General features: G+C 37.7%; 1 protein-coding gene across 1 annotated transcript in view; it reads right to left on the reverse strand.

Moving 5' to 3' along the window:
* Positions 1-18,794, reverse strand: part of LOC115864252 (multidrug resistance-associated protein 1-like) — a 77,368-nt gene extending 58,574 nt beyond the window's left edge. The window contains exons 1-4 of the mRNA XM_030877776.2: positions 18,552-18,794; positions 13,399-13,460; positions 6,143-6,290; positions 5,273-5,415 (exon numbers count right to left, since the gene is read on the reverse strand). Coding sequence (XP_030733636.2) covers positions 5,273-5,415; positions 6,143-6,290; positions 13,399-13,460; positions 18,552-18,623 — 425 coding nt within the window. The 5' untranslated portion in view covers positions 18,624-18,794. The remainder of the gene's footprint in view (positions 1-5,272; positions 5,416-6,142; positions 6,291-13,398; positions 13,461-18,551) is intronic.
* Positions 18,795-19,390: the final 596 nt, after the last annotated feature.

The following is a 19,390-nucleotide window of genomic DNA, read 5'->3' on the forward strand; positions in this document are numbered from 1 at the left end:
TGCAAATTGAGAAAAGAGAAGAAATGTTAAACATCTGAAATAATAAAATGCTTATGTGAATTAAGTGCTGTCAAAATGATACACACACACACACACACACACACACACACACACACACACACGTACATACTCTTGCCTGTTCTTTTACTTGCCCAATTTGGCATCCTTTCCCCCTTTATTTTTACTCAAGCATATATAATAAATAGAATCAACAATTATTATCGCAGGCTTGTGGGTAGAAGGATATTTTCTAGTTTTCATATGGCAATCTCATCAAATAATTAAATGTTCTGGCCGAACTTCATCATGAAAATTGAGACACAGAGACATTTAAAAGTTCTTTTTTTTTTGCTGAAATCATGCATTTTGTTAAATATAGGGAAACATGACAATTAGAACTTAAGCAGACAATCTCTTAGCATGGCAAAAAGACACTGTTTCTTTAAAGGCCTGAATTATAGCTCCCCTTTTATTACTTTTATGCATATCCAATTTCCCTCTCCTCTACCTTTACTTATTTCCTCTTAAGTTTGGTGACAACATGGTCATCGTGATTAAGGTCAATGCTGGGTACACCTAGACAATAGGGATGGTTCTAATTATCTAAGCTTCGATCTACTTTATTAACAGCTTGGACAGTTAATAGATGTATACTTAAATGCAATTCATGTTGCCCGAATTGCTTTATAAACCAAGTACTTCAGAAATTATCTTTATTAAAATTGTACCTTAGAATCAAATATAATACCAGTGCCTCTAAAAATCCTATTATAAACCTCTAGTCACTGAAAATCCCTATTTGAAGTGACCACAACCCACATAAACATTATACAACAGCAGGTTCTGTATTTTTAGTTGATGTCTATCAGATGCCATCCATTGGGACTCCAAATTATTTTTACAAAAGCAACTTACTAAATAACTTCTTGGTCTCAGAATTAAATTTCCTGAACGAGAAGCACTATTCTTCTTACCGTAGATACATCTATCAATAGACTGTTTCCTGTTTCATAAAATCAAACAACTAAATGACTATCACCAGGTACTATATTAATATGGAACTGCTAAAAATATTTCCAGGAAATACTGTAAATAATCTGTGATCAAGGCATGGTAAAGACTGTAAATCTATATTCATGATATCAGATATAAATACTTATTTTTTGGTTTGACTGACATTAGAATAAAATCCCAATAAATGGGAAAAAAGAGTAAGCACCATGATCAACAAGAAACAAATTTCTTCTACTAGTAAATTAATGAAAGTATTATTTTGATATATTTATTATACATGAGACATGATCATATAAATTCATAAAATTCTGATGACTCAATTCTTCCCCAGTGTGGGAATTGTAAGCTTATTCAGCTACTCTAGAATGAGTGCTTCTTGGAAAAGCATAGCTTTGGATAAGTACATTTACTCAGTAATCCATTCAGGAATTGTATTTCATTCTATGTGCCAGGCTCTGTGCTAGGAGCTAAGGACACAAAAATTGAATAAGTTCCTGGAGGAACGTATAGTCTACTCAGGGAGAAAGACATGTCAACTGACTCATTTCAATGCAATGTTGAAATTTCTGTTTTGCAGGTGTGATCAAGCTAGTATGTTATAAAAGGTGTGTGACAAAATTAGGGAGACAATTCTCTACCCCACAGCCAAGGACTTAACAATTCTTTAGTACCCTACAGACTGCAGATTTGGGAAGAATACAGAGACACTGAATTGCTATCGTCTATAACTATTTTCAGAAAGAGTGACCACAGTGAGATTCTCTAATGAGTTTCTTGAGCAGTAGTCAGTCATTGGCAAATGGAAATCAGAACATGACTAAGAATGGCTGGGGATCACTTGCTACTCCTCTCATTTTGAATTTGAACCTAATTCCCCTCCCTTTGGATCTGAGCTGAATTAAGGAATTGCTTGACTAAAATAATATGGCCCAAGTGACATCCTGGGATTTCCAAGTCTAGGTCGTAAAACGACTTGCCTAAACTTCTTGGAATGTTTAGTCTGGGAACATCCAGCTGCTATGTAAGAAGATCAACTAACCAGAGACCTCAATGCTTAAGCTAACCATTCAGAGAAGCTGTGGAGCGAGAGAAAAAGAGGGAAAGAGAGATGACCATTTCCAGCCATCCTAGCCCAGGCATCAGGCATATAAGTTTAGAAGCCATCTTCACATTCTGGTACCAGCAGATGCAGAAAAGAATCAAGGTATCATTCAGCCAACAGCTAGGTCCAAGTTCCCAGATGTATGTCTCTATTGGAGCTGCTACAACTATCTCAACTCTTCAAGCTACTCAGTGAATTCCCCAGTCATTGTGGAGCAGAGAAAAACAATCTCTCTCTGAAGCCCTGGTCCACAAAATCATGCACATAATAAAATCATGGTTGTTTTATACCACTTAGTTTTGAAGTGGCTAATTTTGCAGCAATAGATCACCAGAACAGGGCAGGAGAGAAGATGCTGGCCAATGCATCTCTGATAGATGGACTTCTGGTCATAGGTGAATGGTAATTACTCAGTGGTAACTACTTAAAAATAACTGGAATATTCAGAGGTGAGGGGCAGAGGCAGGGGGAATGAGACATCTGTTATCTTGTCTGTGGGAGGAGGGGACAGTTAATCCAGGAGACATTTGGCTTATATGTCTATAGACAAGGGAACCAAATAGAGACTCTGGGGTAAAAACAACAGAAACAGTTTTCTGACAGCAATAAAACAGCTTCTGCCCTTGGATTCCTTAACACCATTCTCTTTCGGTTCTCCTCGCTCTGTTCCAGCCACTCCTTCTCACTATCTCTTGATGGATTTCCCTGTCTTCACCACCTCTACACGCTGAAAAAGCTTGTGATTTTTTTGTGTGGACATCTTTACTTCCCTTCACTGTAACTAAGGTGAGCTCATCCAGAACAGTAGCTTGATATACCTAGTCTAATTTGGAACAGTTCCCACATTTATCACTGTAGCCTATATCTTTCCTAACTCCAAACTTATGTAGACGATTGCTCATTCAAACTTTTTACCTAAATGTCTGTCAGGGATCCCCAAGACCACTCCCTCGTTAAATGATTCATTAGAACAACTTTTAGGACTCAACATATAGTCATATCCACGAGTATTAATTATTATGGTGAAAGGATGCAAAACAAAATTAACAAAGAGAAAAGGTGAATGGGGTGAAGTCTAGGGGAAAACAGGTACAAGCTTCAAAAAGTCCTCTCTCAGTAGAGTCGCAGAGAACTCTCTTAATTCTCCCAGCAGCTAGTTGTGGCAAATATGTGAAATGTTGTCCACCAGGGAAGCCCATTAAAGACTCAGCATCCAGGGCACCCTCTTCCTAACACACGCCCAAATTCCAGACTCTCGGAAGGAAAGCAGGTATTCAGCACGGACCATGTTGACTGTATAAACAGTCTGGAGATACTGAACCACTCCTATCAGTTAAGGTGGTGGGAACCCTCCTGAAGTTCAAGTTCCAACTGCCAGCCAAAGGCCAGCCCTATAGACAGGCCTTCCAAAGGACAGCAGTCAGGTCTGCTATTTTAATTCTTTTCTGCAGAATGGCTAATACATATTTCAAATTTAGCAAATTCCACTCCCTACTTGACTCTTTCCTGAGCCTTCCATACCTTCCATAAATGGTAACTCATTTACCTTGTGATTTAACAGAAACTCGGAAGCCATCCTTGACTCCTTTCTTCCTCTCTCAACCTACGTTCAATCTATCAGTGCATCATGTTGACTCTACCTTTAAAATAAAGCCAGAAGCTGACCACTTATCACCTTCATTGCTACAACCTAGTTGAAGCCATCATTGACTTTTGCCTGGATTATCTTAGCTGTTCCTTCTTCCACTCTTGCTCTACTTTATTCTTTGTGCAGCAGCTAGAGTGATTCCTGTAAAACTGAAGTCTAATCATATCATTCTACGCTCAAAATCTCTCAAAGGTTTCCCTTCTAATATATCACGTTCCATAAGGCCCTTCAAAATCTTTTCCAGCCCCCAAATCTTTCTGACCTCAGTCTTATCACTTTCCTTTTCTGACCTCTCAGCTTCCCTGCTCCAGCCTCACTTGCCTTCTAAGGGTCCTCAAAGACACCAAGCACACTGCTGCCTCAAGGCTTTAGCCATGCAATAGATATGGTCTCGGCTTCCTCCCTAACTTCCTTCAGAACTTTGTTCAAATTTCACCTTATAACAAATGTCCTCCCTAATCACCTCACAGAAAAAAACAACTTCCAGTTCCCCAGACTGGTATTCTCTACCCTATTGCCTTGCTGCACTTTGCTTTCCTTAGCACTGACTATTTCTTAATACAATTTATATTTATTCATTTGTTTAGTATTTATCTCTCCCTTCTAAGTGTCATCGGAGCAGGGACTTTTTGATTTTTGCTCTATCCCCATGGTCTACTTAGAACAGTTTGGTATGTAGTAGGTGCTTAATAAATATTGGATAAATATGTGCCTGAATATTATTTGGGATCCAGGCAACTCGGGATTAACTCTATTTTCATGAATTAAATTGTTCTTAAAAACTCCAACTTGAAAACTTATTCAAAACAAAAAGTATAATTATTAGTTCATAAAAAAAAGTTTCCTTGTGTTTCCTTCATACGACAGGCAGAAGTAAGGAAATGTCCCCTTGAAAAAGGTAGCCTATAGTCAAGGACTCAATTTTAATGTCTGCCTGTGAATCCTTGCATATAGATACTATAGAAATATTATAGAAATTCTTTAATTTTTTTCTATGTGTACACATAAATATATACACATACATATATATTTATATATATTTATATATTATTACCTTGGCTGATAAATTTCAATTCCCAAAAGTCCACAGCTAAGAAAAATAGAGGTATGTGTCCTTTCATTTTCTAAACATATACTCAAGCCAGATTTCCTAGATTTGAGTTGTAACTCTGGCATTTTCTAGCTGTATGGTCTTAGGCAAAGTACTAGAAATTCTTTGTTTCTGCATTGTGATAGTGGGTACAATACTACTTCCTACATCATAGGATTGTTGTAAAGATTAAATAAGATAATTAATATAAAGCTTTTTAGAACAGTGCTTAGTACATGGTAGGTTTCAGTAATTACTCACTATAGTATCATAATTCACATTCATATCACAGGCAAACGTAATAGACTGCCTGTATTCTAAATAAAATTTGTAATTGGGACCTATCGCACTCTTTTTTAGTGAATGATTTGCTTATCATTTTCCTGTGGGAAGAAGAAAAAACAAGACTTCAACTTACTTCATTATGAGTGGGCTAGTGAAGGACAGAACATCAGCAAACACTTTGAATAAAGCAACTTGAATCAGGACAAACTTAAAGGTGTTCCACAATGCACGGAGCAGAGATGGTTTCCTGGTATGTGCCTCTTTATGAAAAGATGACTACATAAGTAAAGAAAATAAAAACAATGTAAAAAGGGAACAGAACTAATGTATAAAATATATATAAACTAACCATAAAATTAGTATTGTACTCCAAAGATAGTAAAGCAACAACAAAAAAATAAATTCAGCTAAACTTGAAAATATGGCCCATATCATTGGTATGGTATGTCTCCAAACCACATGGCATTATTTATACCACGTGGCATAAGTGGAAAAATATTTTATTTTATCCCTTTTGTGAGTTTTGAAACTGTTTAAATAATACAGTTTTTATCTTCAAATTATATTTTCTTTTTGAGAAGTCTAAAGACTATATATATATTCATGTGTGTGTGTGTGTGTGTGTGTGTGTGTGTGCATCATGCTACATGTGGAGAACCTATCCCTGCCCCACAAGCTTTGACCTTGGCCACTATATGACTTACTTTGACCAACAGACATGATTCTCTGAGATATGCAGACCATCTTTGCCATGATGGATGAGGAAAGATATTGGTGAGATGCCAAAAATTATACACATATCAACATATTTGCTCCTGAGCTTTGAAGGGAAGAGATGTTTAATAATTTGATGACAGAAATTAGCTGCAGTAACAACCAATTATACTTATAGAAATGGCTTGTTATTTCACATCTTTAAGGTATTTTCTATATCAATACCTCATATTTCGAACAAGCTTTATTAGTTTTTTCATTAAGTACTAACAATTTAATAATTAATTACCTTTACTTTTTGCCTCTCTTGATTCTTTAGAACTTCCTTCCTCCATTGTTTTTCAAACATGGGACACACAATATAGGAGGAATCACTTTCATTGAGTTCGAAAAGATCCTCTCTTTCCAAAGGTTTTTTATAGCCTAAAATAATTATTCTAAAAATGAAAGAGCAAGGTAAACAATTCAGCAAAATCAATAATGAAGTTAAAACTAATTTTGCACACATTAGCTTGACTTCTTGATTTATAAATTATTTTATTGATCAGGTTGGAATGACGAGAGAGTGTGTTTGAAAAATCATACAACTCTATCCTGGAGTTCAATAATGTATAATAATCCTTTGTAGCTTTTAACTGGGCTGTTTAGATATCCAATTATTCAGTGAAACACTAACTTCATTTACTCATCTCATACTGGAGACACCCACCTACCCTACCTCCCTTACTGAAATTTAAATAGCTAACTTTCACAGTAAGGTATTCATGCCAAAACCCATATTTGCTTTTTAGGCTTGTATCAGAAGAGAAATGGATCCATCCTCTGCTGGGACTATATATACCCTTTGACACTTGACTTTACAGAATGTCCAAGTGGAGTAGCTGTATCTGCCCCAGAAACTTAGGCCTTGGCCATATGACTTACTTTGATCCACAGCATATGAGTCAATATCACAGAGCCATTTTGGAGCTGATGCCTTAAGAAGTACGGCAAGATACTGCCAGCCTCTCAGTACTTCCACGTTCCTCCATTCAAAAAGCTTGCCCCAGAGTACATGGTGAGTCATTATGCAAAAACAATGGGTCTAAACTGAGATTTTCCCAGGCAAACAAAGGTGCATGGTCTAGTTATACCACGAACGTTATTGTGGCAGACAATGATTTGTATTTACCTTACACCCATCCGTTCTGCCTCAACTCTTCCTACAAACTGGAATTTGATATTTATTCATTTGAAAATCTCTTGAACTCAGAGTAAGTGCTTATTCCAGCCACAGAGTTATGATCTATGATTGGCCTAAATCAGTCCTGGTAATCTCATTACTTTTTTGCTTAGCATTAAATAATATAACTCAGTTACGGCTAAGGAAACCTAAACAAAAGTCTACTGAGGAGAACTTTCTTTTTCAAAAGAAAACACAAAACAGGGAGTTCCCTGGTGACCTAGTGGTTAGGAGTCCACACTCTCACTGCCGTGACCAGGGTTCAATCCCTGGTGGGGGAACTGAGATCCCGCAAGCCGGGCCGCATGGCCCAAAAAAAAAAAAAAGACACAAAACTTCACAAGGAGAAAATGCTTGCCTTCCTTTTCCTGCACCTTCCTCCTTCCTCCCTGTACTGAAGACATAATGGTCTGAGATGGAGAAGCCATCTTTGCCACCATGGGTGAAAAGCCGAATACTAGAAATGGAGGGTGGAAAGATAGAAAAAGCCTGGGTCCTTGATAACATTTCTGAGGTAGTTCACCAGCCTATTCCCTGCTGGTGAACTACCCAATAACATAAGAAAATAAATACATATCTATTTAAGCTATTATTATTTGACTATTCTGTTACCTGAAGCCAAACACACTGCTAAGTAATATAGTTCAGATATACTCAGTTTTGAGCTTGATGACATGACTGATTCAATAAGAAATTAAACTACCATTTAAACCCAGGCCTTCTGACTCTATAGCTTCAGTTTTTTCCATTACAAAGTATATTAGTCCAAGAGACCATAACAAAGTATTACACTACTCCAAATTGGAACTGCTTTCATTGTCATTGTTACTGAACAATCTGAATTGATTGACCCTCGGATGGATTTAAACCCTGTGGTAACCGGTCTCCACTGGATTCAATTTTACTTTTATTACACTGTCTAATATCATATTACAATTCATAATTAACAAAAAGGCTTAAATGTACTAAGAAAGGACCTTCCATAATCATGCCTCTGTTGGTTCAATATGCTGGACAATTTCCTTCAGTGCACTTTTAAAAACATATTAAGCAATAAACTACTTTTATGTCATATTAAGTCCTTCTATTCTGTTCCACAAAATAAATATTCATTTTCAAAATAAGACTGCATTGATTTTCACAAAAGCATTTTTAATAACATTTACTGCTTCAGCATTTTGAGTTAGAACCGTGCAAAACTCAGCGGTTTTGGTTCACGGGGATAAGTGACCCCTGGCTTTCATGCTGTCTCCAAATAATGCAGCATCTAAAAGTGACACTTAAGCCGAATTGATTGTGGTGTATTTGGGTTCGGCTGTGACTTCCCTTTTGCCATGTGTGTGCTTCTTCCACCTCTTTTGCTCTCTTCTGGTCTAACTTTTACACATAAGCATCTAGGAAAAGAGGAAGTGGTGTTTCTTTAAATCAATTGATGAAGTAGCTTTGGGGAAGCAACTAGGACCAATAGTTGACCCTCCCAATGAGTGAAACGGAGCATGCACCAGGTCCCACAAACTTGCGGACTTTAGTCCTAAAGCAATAATAAAGGTACTTACATTCACCTTGTGTTTTTTAGATTGATATTTCTTTTCAAAGGACATTCACTTAAACTACTTTGATACTCACAACTCTCTACAGCATGCAGAGCAATATTAATTTTCCATTTTTACAGGTGGTTAAACAGCAGGAACTCTAGGGACTGGCCACAGGTTTGTAAATGTGATATACATCAGTGCTAACTTAACCAAAGGCAGACAGTGTCATTAAGTGTAATATTTCTACTCTGCATTCAATTTTGTTACATTAGAGAGAATTTTGAGCATATTTAACATTAACAAGTGTGCATAAGTATCTCATCCAACTGATGTTAAAGGTAGTAAACCAGTGGCAGTTGGGTAGGAGGATGAGACGAAAAGTAAATTTTGTAGATGAGTAATAACTGAATACTTGGAAAGTATAGATAATACAGTAACATCATCATTTTCATTATTGCTAATTACTTTTTTTTTTTTTTTTGGGGTTCGCGGACCTCTCACTGTTGTGGCCTCTCCCTTTGCGGAGCACCGGCTCCGGACGCGCAGGCTCAGCGGCCATGGCTTACGGGCCCAGCCACTCTGCGGCACGTGGGATCTTCCCGGACCGCGGCACGAACCCGTGTCCCCTGCATCGCAGGCGGACTCTCAACCACTGCGCCACCAGGGAAGCCCGCTAATTACATTTTTAAACATTTCTGGAAAGGGGTGATTGTGTAATGGGAAAAGGCAAGACAGTCTGTACAAAAATCGTAGTATAGGACAAAGTTAGGAAATGTACAAGTTTTATTAATATGTGAGCAAAAGGTAGGACAGATTGAATAGTGTATCCCTGGTTAAAATTATTATTCAACTGTGACCTATAAGAACTTTAACTAGATTTTTCCATGTATGTCAGGGGGATTATTCTATGACCATGATTATTATACACTGATGACAGATTATATTTGCTAATAAAGCCTTCATAATTACTTGATCATCAACATGATCTAGACAGCTACTGCCTTAGGGATTAAGGCTCATAAGCATATAATTTGCTAATTGTTTGTATCATCTGAGTACATTTTAATTGAACTATTCATATAATTATGGGAGCTTGAATTTGGCCTAGGAAATAATTTCTGACTTCATTCTGTAACTCAAAGAACAGATCTGAGAACACAATTAACCGCTGTCTTCAAAGAGACATTCTCTTGAACAATAGCTATGTTTCAGCTGCAATTGTTTGATCACCAGATAAGAAACCACATTAGATTAACGCCAATGATAGTTTCAGATAATGGCATGCCATGAAAATATCTCCTATCTAGTGCTGAGATGTTAAATTTAAACAGAAAATAAATGTGATATTCAAAAATTATAGCTTATTGCCTATTTGATCTAAGATATGGACTTCAAGCTATTGGGTTGCCATATTTTAAATTTTGCTATGTTTTATCTTGTTTATTACATTTAATTTCAGCTTTTTCCTTTAGGCCTCCTAAAATGGTGTTTGTAATGTTTAATATAAATGCACATAGTTTTTATAACTTGATATAAAAGTTTTAAAGTACATTTACTTAAAATTATTTGCGTCTTTCACATTCTGTGATAGTCTGTGACTTAAAAATGACACTCTGATAACTATGTATAAAACAGGTAACTAATGAGAACCAACTGTATAGCACAGGGAACTCTACTCAGTGCTCTGTGGTGACCTAAATGGGAAGGAAATCCAAAAAAGAGGGGATATATGTAAACGTATAGCTGATTCACTTTGCTATACATTAGAAACTAACACAACATTGCAAAGCAACTATACTCTAATAAAAATTAATTTAAAAAAGAAAGAAAAAATTTATTATAATGGTATATTTGAAAAGCAGGATACAAAACTGTGTATGGAATCTGACAAGGGCAATGTCAGTGATTTGTGTGTGTGTGTGTGTGTGTGTGTGTTACGCGGGCCTCTCACTGTTGTGGCCTCTCCCGTTTGCGGAGCACAGGCTCCGGATGTGCAGGCTCAGCGGCCATGGCTCACGGGCCCAGCCATTTCGCGGCATGTGGGATCTTCCCGGACCGGGGCACGAACCCGTGTCCCCTGCATCGGCAGGTGGACTGTCAACCACTGCGCCACCAGGGAAGCCCCTCAGTGATTTTTTTTAAAAGGCAAAGCATGAAAATAAAATGGAAAGAAAAATCCGCGCTCCCCCCACCAAAAAAATGACAGTCTGAAATTTTTAAAGCCAGTGTAGACATCACTCTTTCTCTCAATTCATGGATGAGACAGAACTCAGGTTTGGAAAACATATCTACACATACACAAATTTGAAAAATCAAAATCGTTAACTGTAAATAGTCCACATTTACATTTATATTTAATCTTTATTTTTTTCTAGTGCATAACTTAATGTAGCATATTGGTGTAAAATTTTTGCCATCCTCTAAGTGATTCCTAGATTTGTATAACTTGGAATTCTTATCATAATTCAACCTCTTCTGCCCAATTATTTGCTCATCAAGTATACCAGTTCTCTACTTCAACAGCTTTCATAAAAATCACCAATCATCTTTACAATGGAGAATATACTCAGCTCTTATTTCAATTTACTCCTTTTCAGTATTTAGCCCTATTGGTCACTTTGTATTTCTCCTTTTTTGACTGTTTCCCTAGCTTGCAATCACATGTTTTCTTTGGTTTGTCTCTCATATTCTGAGTACTTAGCTTCCTTTGTAGATTCCCCCTCCTCTCACTGTTTAAATACTGAGAATTCCCAATGTACTGTTTGTTCATCCTATTCAATAGGCTCTCCTTCTCGATGATCTCAATCATGCTCATGGCTTCAACTACTGATCTACGGTCATTGACCCTCAAATTCACATCCATATGTCTGAGAGCTACTTTTCCGTAGATATTTTTTATGGGAATGAGTCAGGCACCGGAAATTGAAACTTCCCCAAACCGAATTCACAAAATTTTTTACAACACCTAATCCTCTCAGTTAGCTGAGCCAGAAATTGAGATTTATTCAAGACTTTTCCCAGTTCCTCAATTTCCTCAACCAGCCAACTCTCTCTCTTAAATAGCTCTTGAATCTGTTCCTTCCTCTTCATCATTACCATTACCGCAATTCAGATGGTAACCATAAATCTACCAGGATACCCAAAGAGCCTTTTAACCTTGCTCTCCGTCTCCATTTTCATCTCCTACATATCATATCCACAGAATTGCAAAGGTGATTTTTCTAAAGTGCAAATAGTATGTCACTCTCTATTGAAAATCCTTCCCTGGCTTCCCACTATCTTCAGGATGTCCTAGAGAACTCTTTCTGATCTGTCCTTCCAGCTTGATGGCTTGCCACACCAACACTCTGCAATGTGGAAGGGTCAGTTCTCCTCTGCCTCTGTGGTTTGCATATGGTATCTGCTCAACTTGGAATGCCACGTGGCTCACCCCTACACCTTTTAAATGTTGGGTTAAACCATTAATCACTTGTGAAACATTCCCAAACTGTGCAAACTTGGTTAGATGACACTCCTGAAAATTGTTTCTCCATCATGTTTATACTACCTTTTGCCTTTTTGGGTAATTGATACTGTACTTCTTAATCTTTCTAATTCTACTATGAATTCCTGGAAGACAGGATCTAGGTCATTTATGTCTGCATTTTTAAAAGTCAGCATAATGTAGGGTATCTAGTATACAACCAAACTTTTCTTTTACACTATTCGGCTACTCTAGAGAACATATTTGTAGATCAAATTGGGCAATTTTGTTTCTACCAACTAAAGATCAAGAAGCATTAAGATGGGGCTTCCCTGGTGGCACAGTGGTTGGGAGTCCGCGTGCCGATGCAGGGGACGCGGGTTCGTGCCTCGGTCCGGGAGGATCCCGCATGCCGCGGAGCGGCTGGGCCTGTGGGCCTCCGGCCTGCGCGTCCGGAGCCTGTGCTCTGCGGCAGGAGAGGCCGCAACAGTGACAGGCCTGCGTACCGCAAAAAAAAAAAAAAAAAAAAAAAAAGCATTAAGATGATAAACTTAGTTTCATATTATCATAAAATTTCTGTGGGGAAAATAAATACATTTCTAAAGAAAGCTTCTGAATTTATAAAATTAGAAAAAAAATCAACTCTTCTCATTTAATATGATGTAATTCTTGTGTTAAAGCCTTCATCACACATTATAGATGAATTACTCTATGAGAAGAATCACATTATATGTCTTACAAAAATGATTGTGTGTTTTAATAGTAGTATACATAAGTATATGAGAGCATTTCCAGTAAAGAGTAGAATAATGAAACGAACAAACAAACAAACAAACAAAAGTGTGAAACATGAACTCAAAAAAACTGACTTCTAACATCAGGTCAGTGTGCTCCTACATGGGTGTCAATGGACAAGTTACTTCCTCTTCCTGAGCCTCAGATTTTCTCACCTGTTAAAGCCTATCTCATAGGACATAGGGGAGACTTAAATGAAATAAAATGTATAAAGTGGGTAACATATTTGATGGAGATATATATATATATACTCTTTTTTTTTTTTTTGCCCTTCCCTAGTGCTAACAGGGATACAAATCCTATAAAGGGGCAGCCTTATTACAGGAGTATTAGTAGTCTTATCTGTGGAACTATTTAGTATGTTATTATATGTGATTTTTTTTTGTAATAAATAATATGAGAAGAAAAGCTTTACAAAGTTATTTTGTAAAAATATTCATGCTTAGATTAAAGGAATAACATGTAGGTGTCATTTCGCTTGGAATCTTCCTCAGTGTGGTATACTACAGATAAATTAGTAAAATTCCTACCTGCTAAACCAGGAATAGGTCATCTTACTGAAGAATGAAGCACTTTTCTCTGGACTGCATTTCTAAAAAACAAAACAAAACAAAACAAAATATATATATATATAAAAAACAGCTATTGTATGAAGAAAATGTCTTTATTTTACATTTGAAATATCTTTGTCAGCAAGTGGAAGAGTAGACATGAAATCATTTATGTTTCAGCTACGTTGATATCATAATCTTTAAGGAATACAATTAAGATATTCTTGGACAGTGGTTGCACTAGAAAAATTTTAAGATTTCTCCCAACATTACAACTGCTTACATAGCAAGAAACCATGTAGAAAAGGAAAATTATTTCTAAAATTCCCATTACTTCCTCTCTCTCTCTATAAATATATACACACACACACATATATATATACATAGCTCCTTGAATTTATATGACTGTGTATATATGTATGCATATGCTTATGTAAATGAATACATATATACACACATAATTTAGCTTACATATATGTATAAGCTAAATTTAAAACATTTTAATTGCTAAATTAAAAACAGTTTTGGCTTTTTTCTGAAAAATAGAAAAATAATAGACTATAGCAGGCATTTGGTTTACTAACTTCTGTATGTGTTTAATTACATAATTTGTATAAATGTATAAACATACACACAATTATATATTTATCACTATTGCATATTATTTGGGGAGGTTATAATATTTCCATAAAATTCTTCCCATTGACCTGGTGAGTTCAACCAAAAGAGGAGGGGTTTAAAAGGGAAGTGCTCAAAAGTCATAATTTTACATTTTTAAGGTCAGCATCAATCTGTGTCTTTTAAAAAGTTAAACTAATCACAATATTAAATTTCATTCTTAGAAATTGTCCCATATTTAACAATTTTTGCATTGATCCTCTCTAATCCAGTTCTGATTTCATATTGAAAAAGTGTTTACCACATTTTTAAAAATTCTGATTCTAGAAGTAATAAGTGAAACAGTGTTTCATCCTGTACAGTAAAATGTCCCGACTATAGAGGAGAAAACATAATACTCACTCCAAATCTGTTCTCTTAGTTATAGCAAACGGTATACTCTAAATCTTTGAAGAAATATATATGTGTGTGTGTATACACACACACACATAGAGTTGACCCTTGAACAACATGAGTTTGAACTGCATGGATTTGAACATTTGGATTGCTTTCAATAGTAAGTACTACACAATCAGGGGTTGTTTGAATCTGTGGATGAGGAACTTTGGATGTGGAGGAACAGCATATATGGAAAGCCGACTCTAAGTTACATGTGAATTTTCAACTTTGATGAGGCTTGGCACCCTTAACCTCTGTGTTGTTCAAGGGTAAACTCTAATTTAGCAAATTGGTATCTATCCTTATATGATTGTTTCAAGAAGTAAATGCTGTGACAAACGTAAAACATTTGTCACATGGTGGCCCCAAATAACCACTCAAACATGTGAACTATAAAACTGTCATAACTCTTGTTACCAAACATATTATTTGGAAAATAAGTATCAATACATATATCAGTGGGGAAAATGTTCTGAAAACTCTCTGATTAACCTGGAAGCCACATTTTATTTTACAGGGAGTTGCCAATTTGATAACTGGCCACCAATGTGAAGATTGTATTCTCATCCAAAATACATATATTTCTGTGTCTGACTACAAACGGCTACAAATTCTTTGCAGCTTTTCCCATCAAGAGACAGACTCTACTTCCCACTCCTTGAATCTGGGCTGGCATTGCTTCTTGTTTTGATTATGAGAATGCAACAGGAGTGACATTAAGAGAACTCCAACTCTAAGCTTCAAGAGGCTTGCTATGCTTGGAACCCTGAGTGAACCACATGACTGAGACCCAGCTAACCTCCTGGAGGATGACAGACCACATGGAGGAGAACCAAGGTTCTCATCTGGTCATCCTGGCCAACAGCTTGAAAACTGCCAGACATATGAGGAACTAGGTCCTACATTATCCAGCCACCAGCCAACTCTCCAGACGATAGCACATGCTGAGAGAGCTCAGCAGAGATCAGCCAAGCTAACCCAAACAAGGACATGATCTAGCTGGTCCAGAGAATCATTAGCTAAATAAAAAAGGTTGTCGTTTTCAGGGCCAAAGTCTTGCAAAGCTACTAGATACTTTAGCAGGTCAAGAACTGGGTATTTGACTTAATATTTGCTCTAGGCCCATTTTCCATGTGAAAGCATCTTATACGAGGCTCTTTGAGTCCTCTGGTAAATAGCCTCCTTAAATGTGGGTCAGGCATCTTATGCTGCATTTATTACAGTGAATTCCAAGCATATTTCCGTCCCAGAAGAAATGGCAGGCAGGTAAAATATCTGGTAAATGTAATTAAGCCTTACCAAGCACCAGGAATGTATAAATGACTTCTCAATAAATAATTACTGAATTCATAACGTGGGTCTCACTGAGTTTCTTATTGATATATTGCTGCAAAGCAACATCTATGTTAAAAACCAGGATATGACAATTCTGACAGTATCTTCCAATGTTCTAATTTACTCCCATCTTCTCCATTGACCATTTTGCAATCCTTCTAACTCACCTATTCTCACTCTGACAGCACTTCCTCTGCAGATGTAACTGACACCAAATGAGTTCTCATTTTTTTCATCTCCCCAGGCCCACTACAGGCCTTTGTTTTCTAAGCTATTTTATTATCTTTGTACTTATCTACCACTGGGCATATAGTAGGCATCCCATAAACACACCTTAGTATTAATGACTTATGGGCAATTTTCATTTGAATGGTGGTCCTGTTATTTCTGAATTATGATGGAGGAGCAGAAAGTTTAGCCCACAGCATAGCTTGGGTCCAGGATTTAGTGAAAGGTGTTGCTCTCAATCTTCTTTGGGTTCAACCTTGAGATGCAGCCTCCTGAGGATGTGGTGTGATTGCTACAGTTAACAATACCTCATAATCCCTAACTTCAGGTGCTTTCCTGGGTATTAAAGGAGGGTCCTGGGAATCGTGAAGGAAGTTATGGGAAAGTGTCTGTACAGGCTCACGGAGAAGGGAAAACATCTAGAAAGCAAAAGGAACTTATGTTTCTTAATCACTTATTCTGCGCCAGATACTGTACTAAAAGTATATTATTAAATATAACATGTCTTTGTGGTGGGACTATTTTTGTCATCCCCATTTTATAGAAGAGGAAACTAAGGCCTAGAGTTTAAAAATACTTGCCCAAAGTCGTCCAACTGAGAAGTATAAGACACTGGATTGGATCCAGTAAATTCATTCTATTTTCCAGTCATAATTCTACACCCTCAGCTCTACCTGTTACACACTGTTGCTGTTTGCTGCTGCTTAGAAACACCTTTCTTCTTGTCCACTTCCTTGTACTTCACGTCTCCTGGCTACATCTTACTTGTGGTCCAATCCTCTGTAGGATTTATTGCCTTTGGTGATTCCTCTCCTCCATCCCAACCTCCAATGCTCAGATTCTTGTTCTGTGTTAACATAGTTTAAAGGCTCTTCAGATCTGCCCTCTCTGAATTTACCCTCACTCTTACCTGACTATCCAATCATTTGCCTACAGGTACTTCTCTCCTGCTAGACTTAGTTTCTCTGGAGGACAGAAGCTATGTTTGATCTACATTTATATTTCCAGGGCCCAGCTCATAACATGTTCTAGATGAATGAATATATGAATGAATGAATGTTAATCACTGCCAATAAAAATTTTTAGAGGTTTTCTATTCATGGGTCACTATGCCAGCCCTAGAAATTCAATCAGAAGGTCAAGTTCTTGGCTTACAGGTCAGGTTGGGATTTTTATCTGAGATCTATCATGTCAAAAATATAAAGTCTCAGCAATGAAATGTAATCATACAAGGTTTTCAACATGCTTTGAAGCCATCAATTTTTTTTTAACTTGGCATCATAGAAGTAACAAATAGAAAATGAGTATTTTCAATCTTGCCCAAATGGATTCTTGGTCCATAAAGCTATTGAGGTTGAGTAATAGTCAAGGAAATAAACATTGTTGGAATCTTAGAGGAAGAATCCACTAGAATTGGGGGTGAGGGAATTGTTTGAGTTTTATAATTTCCCACCCCACCTATTTGTAATTCACTGCCTTTGGCCACCTCTGTGGTTAGACTAATGATCAGTTAAACCAGTGTGCCTGATTAAGCCTTCTACGTCTAAAATAAAATAGGTATATTGTCCTGGTGGAGCGCTTGCACATTTTTAAGGGACTTATTCAACGCCTATATTTTATAGATTTAAATAAAATTTGCTTTACTTTTAAAGAAATTTATAGTTTCATATGTAATCAGAAGAATAGCTGTCATATTCATTTGACAGTTGGAGTTAATAACAAAAGCCAGGATTAGAACAAGGTCCTCTGAAATCTGAATCTGAAATCTTTTTTTTTTTTTCCTTTTTAGTACTACAGAACTACATGTGTTAAGGGCTAGATCTAAGACCCGGTCTTGTGAGGTGATGAGAAGTAAAACAAAGAGAATTTTTATTAGGGAAATTGCTCCTGATACACAACTGCAGGTTTCATTTCCCTGTACCACTGCCTTAGCACATGACTTCTATTGTGAAAGGAGCACGTGTTATGGGGGCCAGGGGGGAGGGTAGCAACGCACAGTCAAATGTCTGCAGTTTTTGGATTTGCCCCAGGCCTCAGTGTCCCAACACCATGTCAGTTGACACACAGAGTTTAGTTATCCCAGATCTCTCCTGTGGTTTTAACAGGCTCTATCACTGGTTTTAGAGTCCCATCCCAACCTCTACTCCTTCAGCAGAAGTCAGGTCCATTCATTCCTTTCTCAAATATTTGCTTCTGTTTGCAAACAGTGGAGTCACTTAGACCTTCAAAGATGCTGCTTTCTCTTCCAGCAGCCACCTTGACTGAGATCGCGCTGGCTGAAGTTTCACACCATCCTGGGGTCTGATCTCAGCTCTCCCGACTGTGTGTGTGTGTCTGTGTGTGTGCGTGCGCGTCTGAATCTGTGCTGTCCCTGTGTGATTACGACAAAAACAGGGATCTAAGACACCAGTTCGCGTTTCAGGGTCTGGACAATCAGCTCTCCCCGCTTCCCCTCGCCGCCAGATTGGCCAGAAAACCGTCCCGCCTCCCGCACCTCCACCGGGAATCTTTACCTGCGCCTCGGGGCCTCGGGGGAGCCGCTGGTAGGAACCAATGGCGCTCCACCTCCCCAAGCTGGAAAACATGGTCCGCGCGGGCTCCCGGCGACGGGAAGCGTATAGAGGTCCGCGGCTGTCACCTCTCTTGGCTGGGGATGGTCAGTTCGGCGCCTGGAAGGTGGGAGGACGCGAGCACTCGGCCCGGGAGTCAGCTGTCGCCCTACCCTCCACCCGCCCTTCCAGCGAGCGCCCTGGGCGGCGGCGGGGAACGGAGGGAGGAAAGGGCGGGGCGGAGCGGGAAGAAGTGGGACCTTCTGCAGAGGCCAAAGATCTCTGCCTTTGGGGGAATTTGCACTTGACTCGGTAATTCTCAATTTCCAGGGTTGCTCTGTTAGAAAATGTGTCCCTTTATAATAGAAGCAGAAAGCTCTTTCTTCCTTGGGATGACATTTAGGTGTTTGCAAACAGTGTTAACAGCTGTCCCCTACAGAAAATTGTTAAGGACAACAGGTTTCAGTAGAATTTTACAGAGTGAACTAAACTGCAAGGGCTTTAAAATTAGAAACTAATGAAATGCTTCCCTTAGTATTACAAAATAATAACAGTATAGGGAATCTAAATTTTACTTTTCAAATTAATCATAAAGCTATGTAATAAATGGGAAAACTTCGTAGTATAGGATTAGCAAAGAACTAAATGAAATACATGACATAAATGGGGATATGAAAATTAAGAAGAATAGCATTTTGACTTTTAATAAATATTGATGGGACATGAACCTTGTATAAATAAGTATTGGTGTATGCAACAAATCACTTTCCATGAGATGTGTCTAATGAAATAGTTTGTTTCAG

This window comes from Globicephala melas, chromosome 4 (genome assembly GCF_963455315.2).
Source record: "Globicephala melas chromosome 4, mGloMel1.2, whole genome shotgun sequence".
NCBI lineage: Eukaryota > Metazoa > Chordata > Mammalia > Artiodactyla > Delphinidae > Globicephala > Globicephala melas.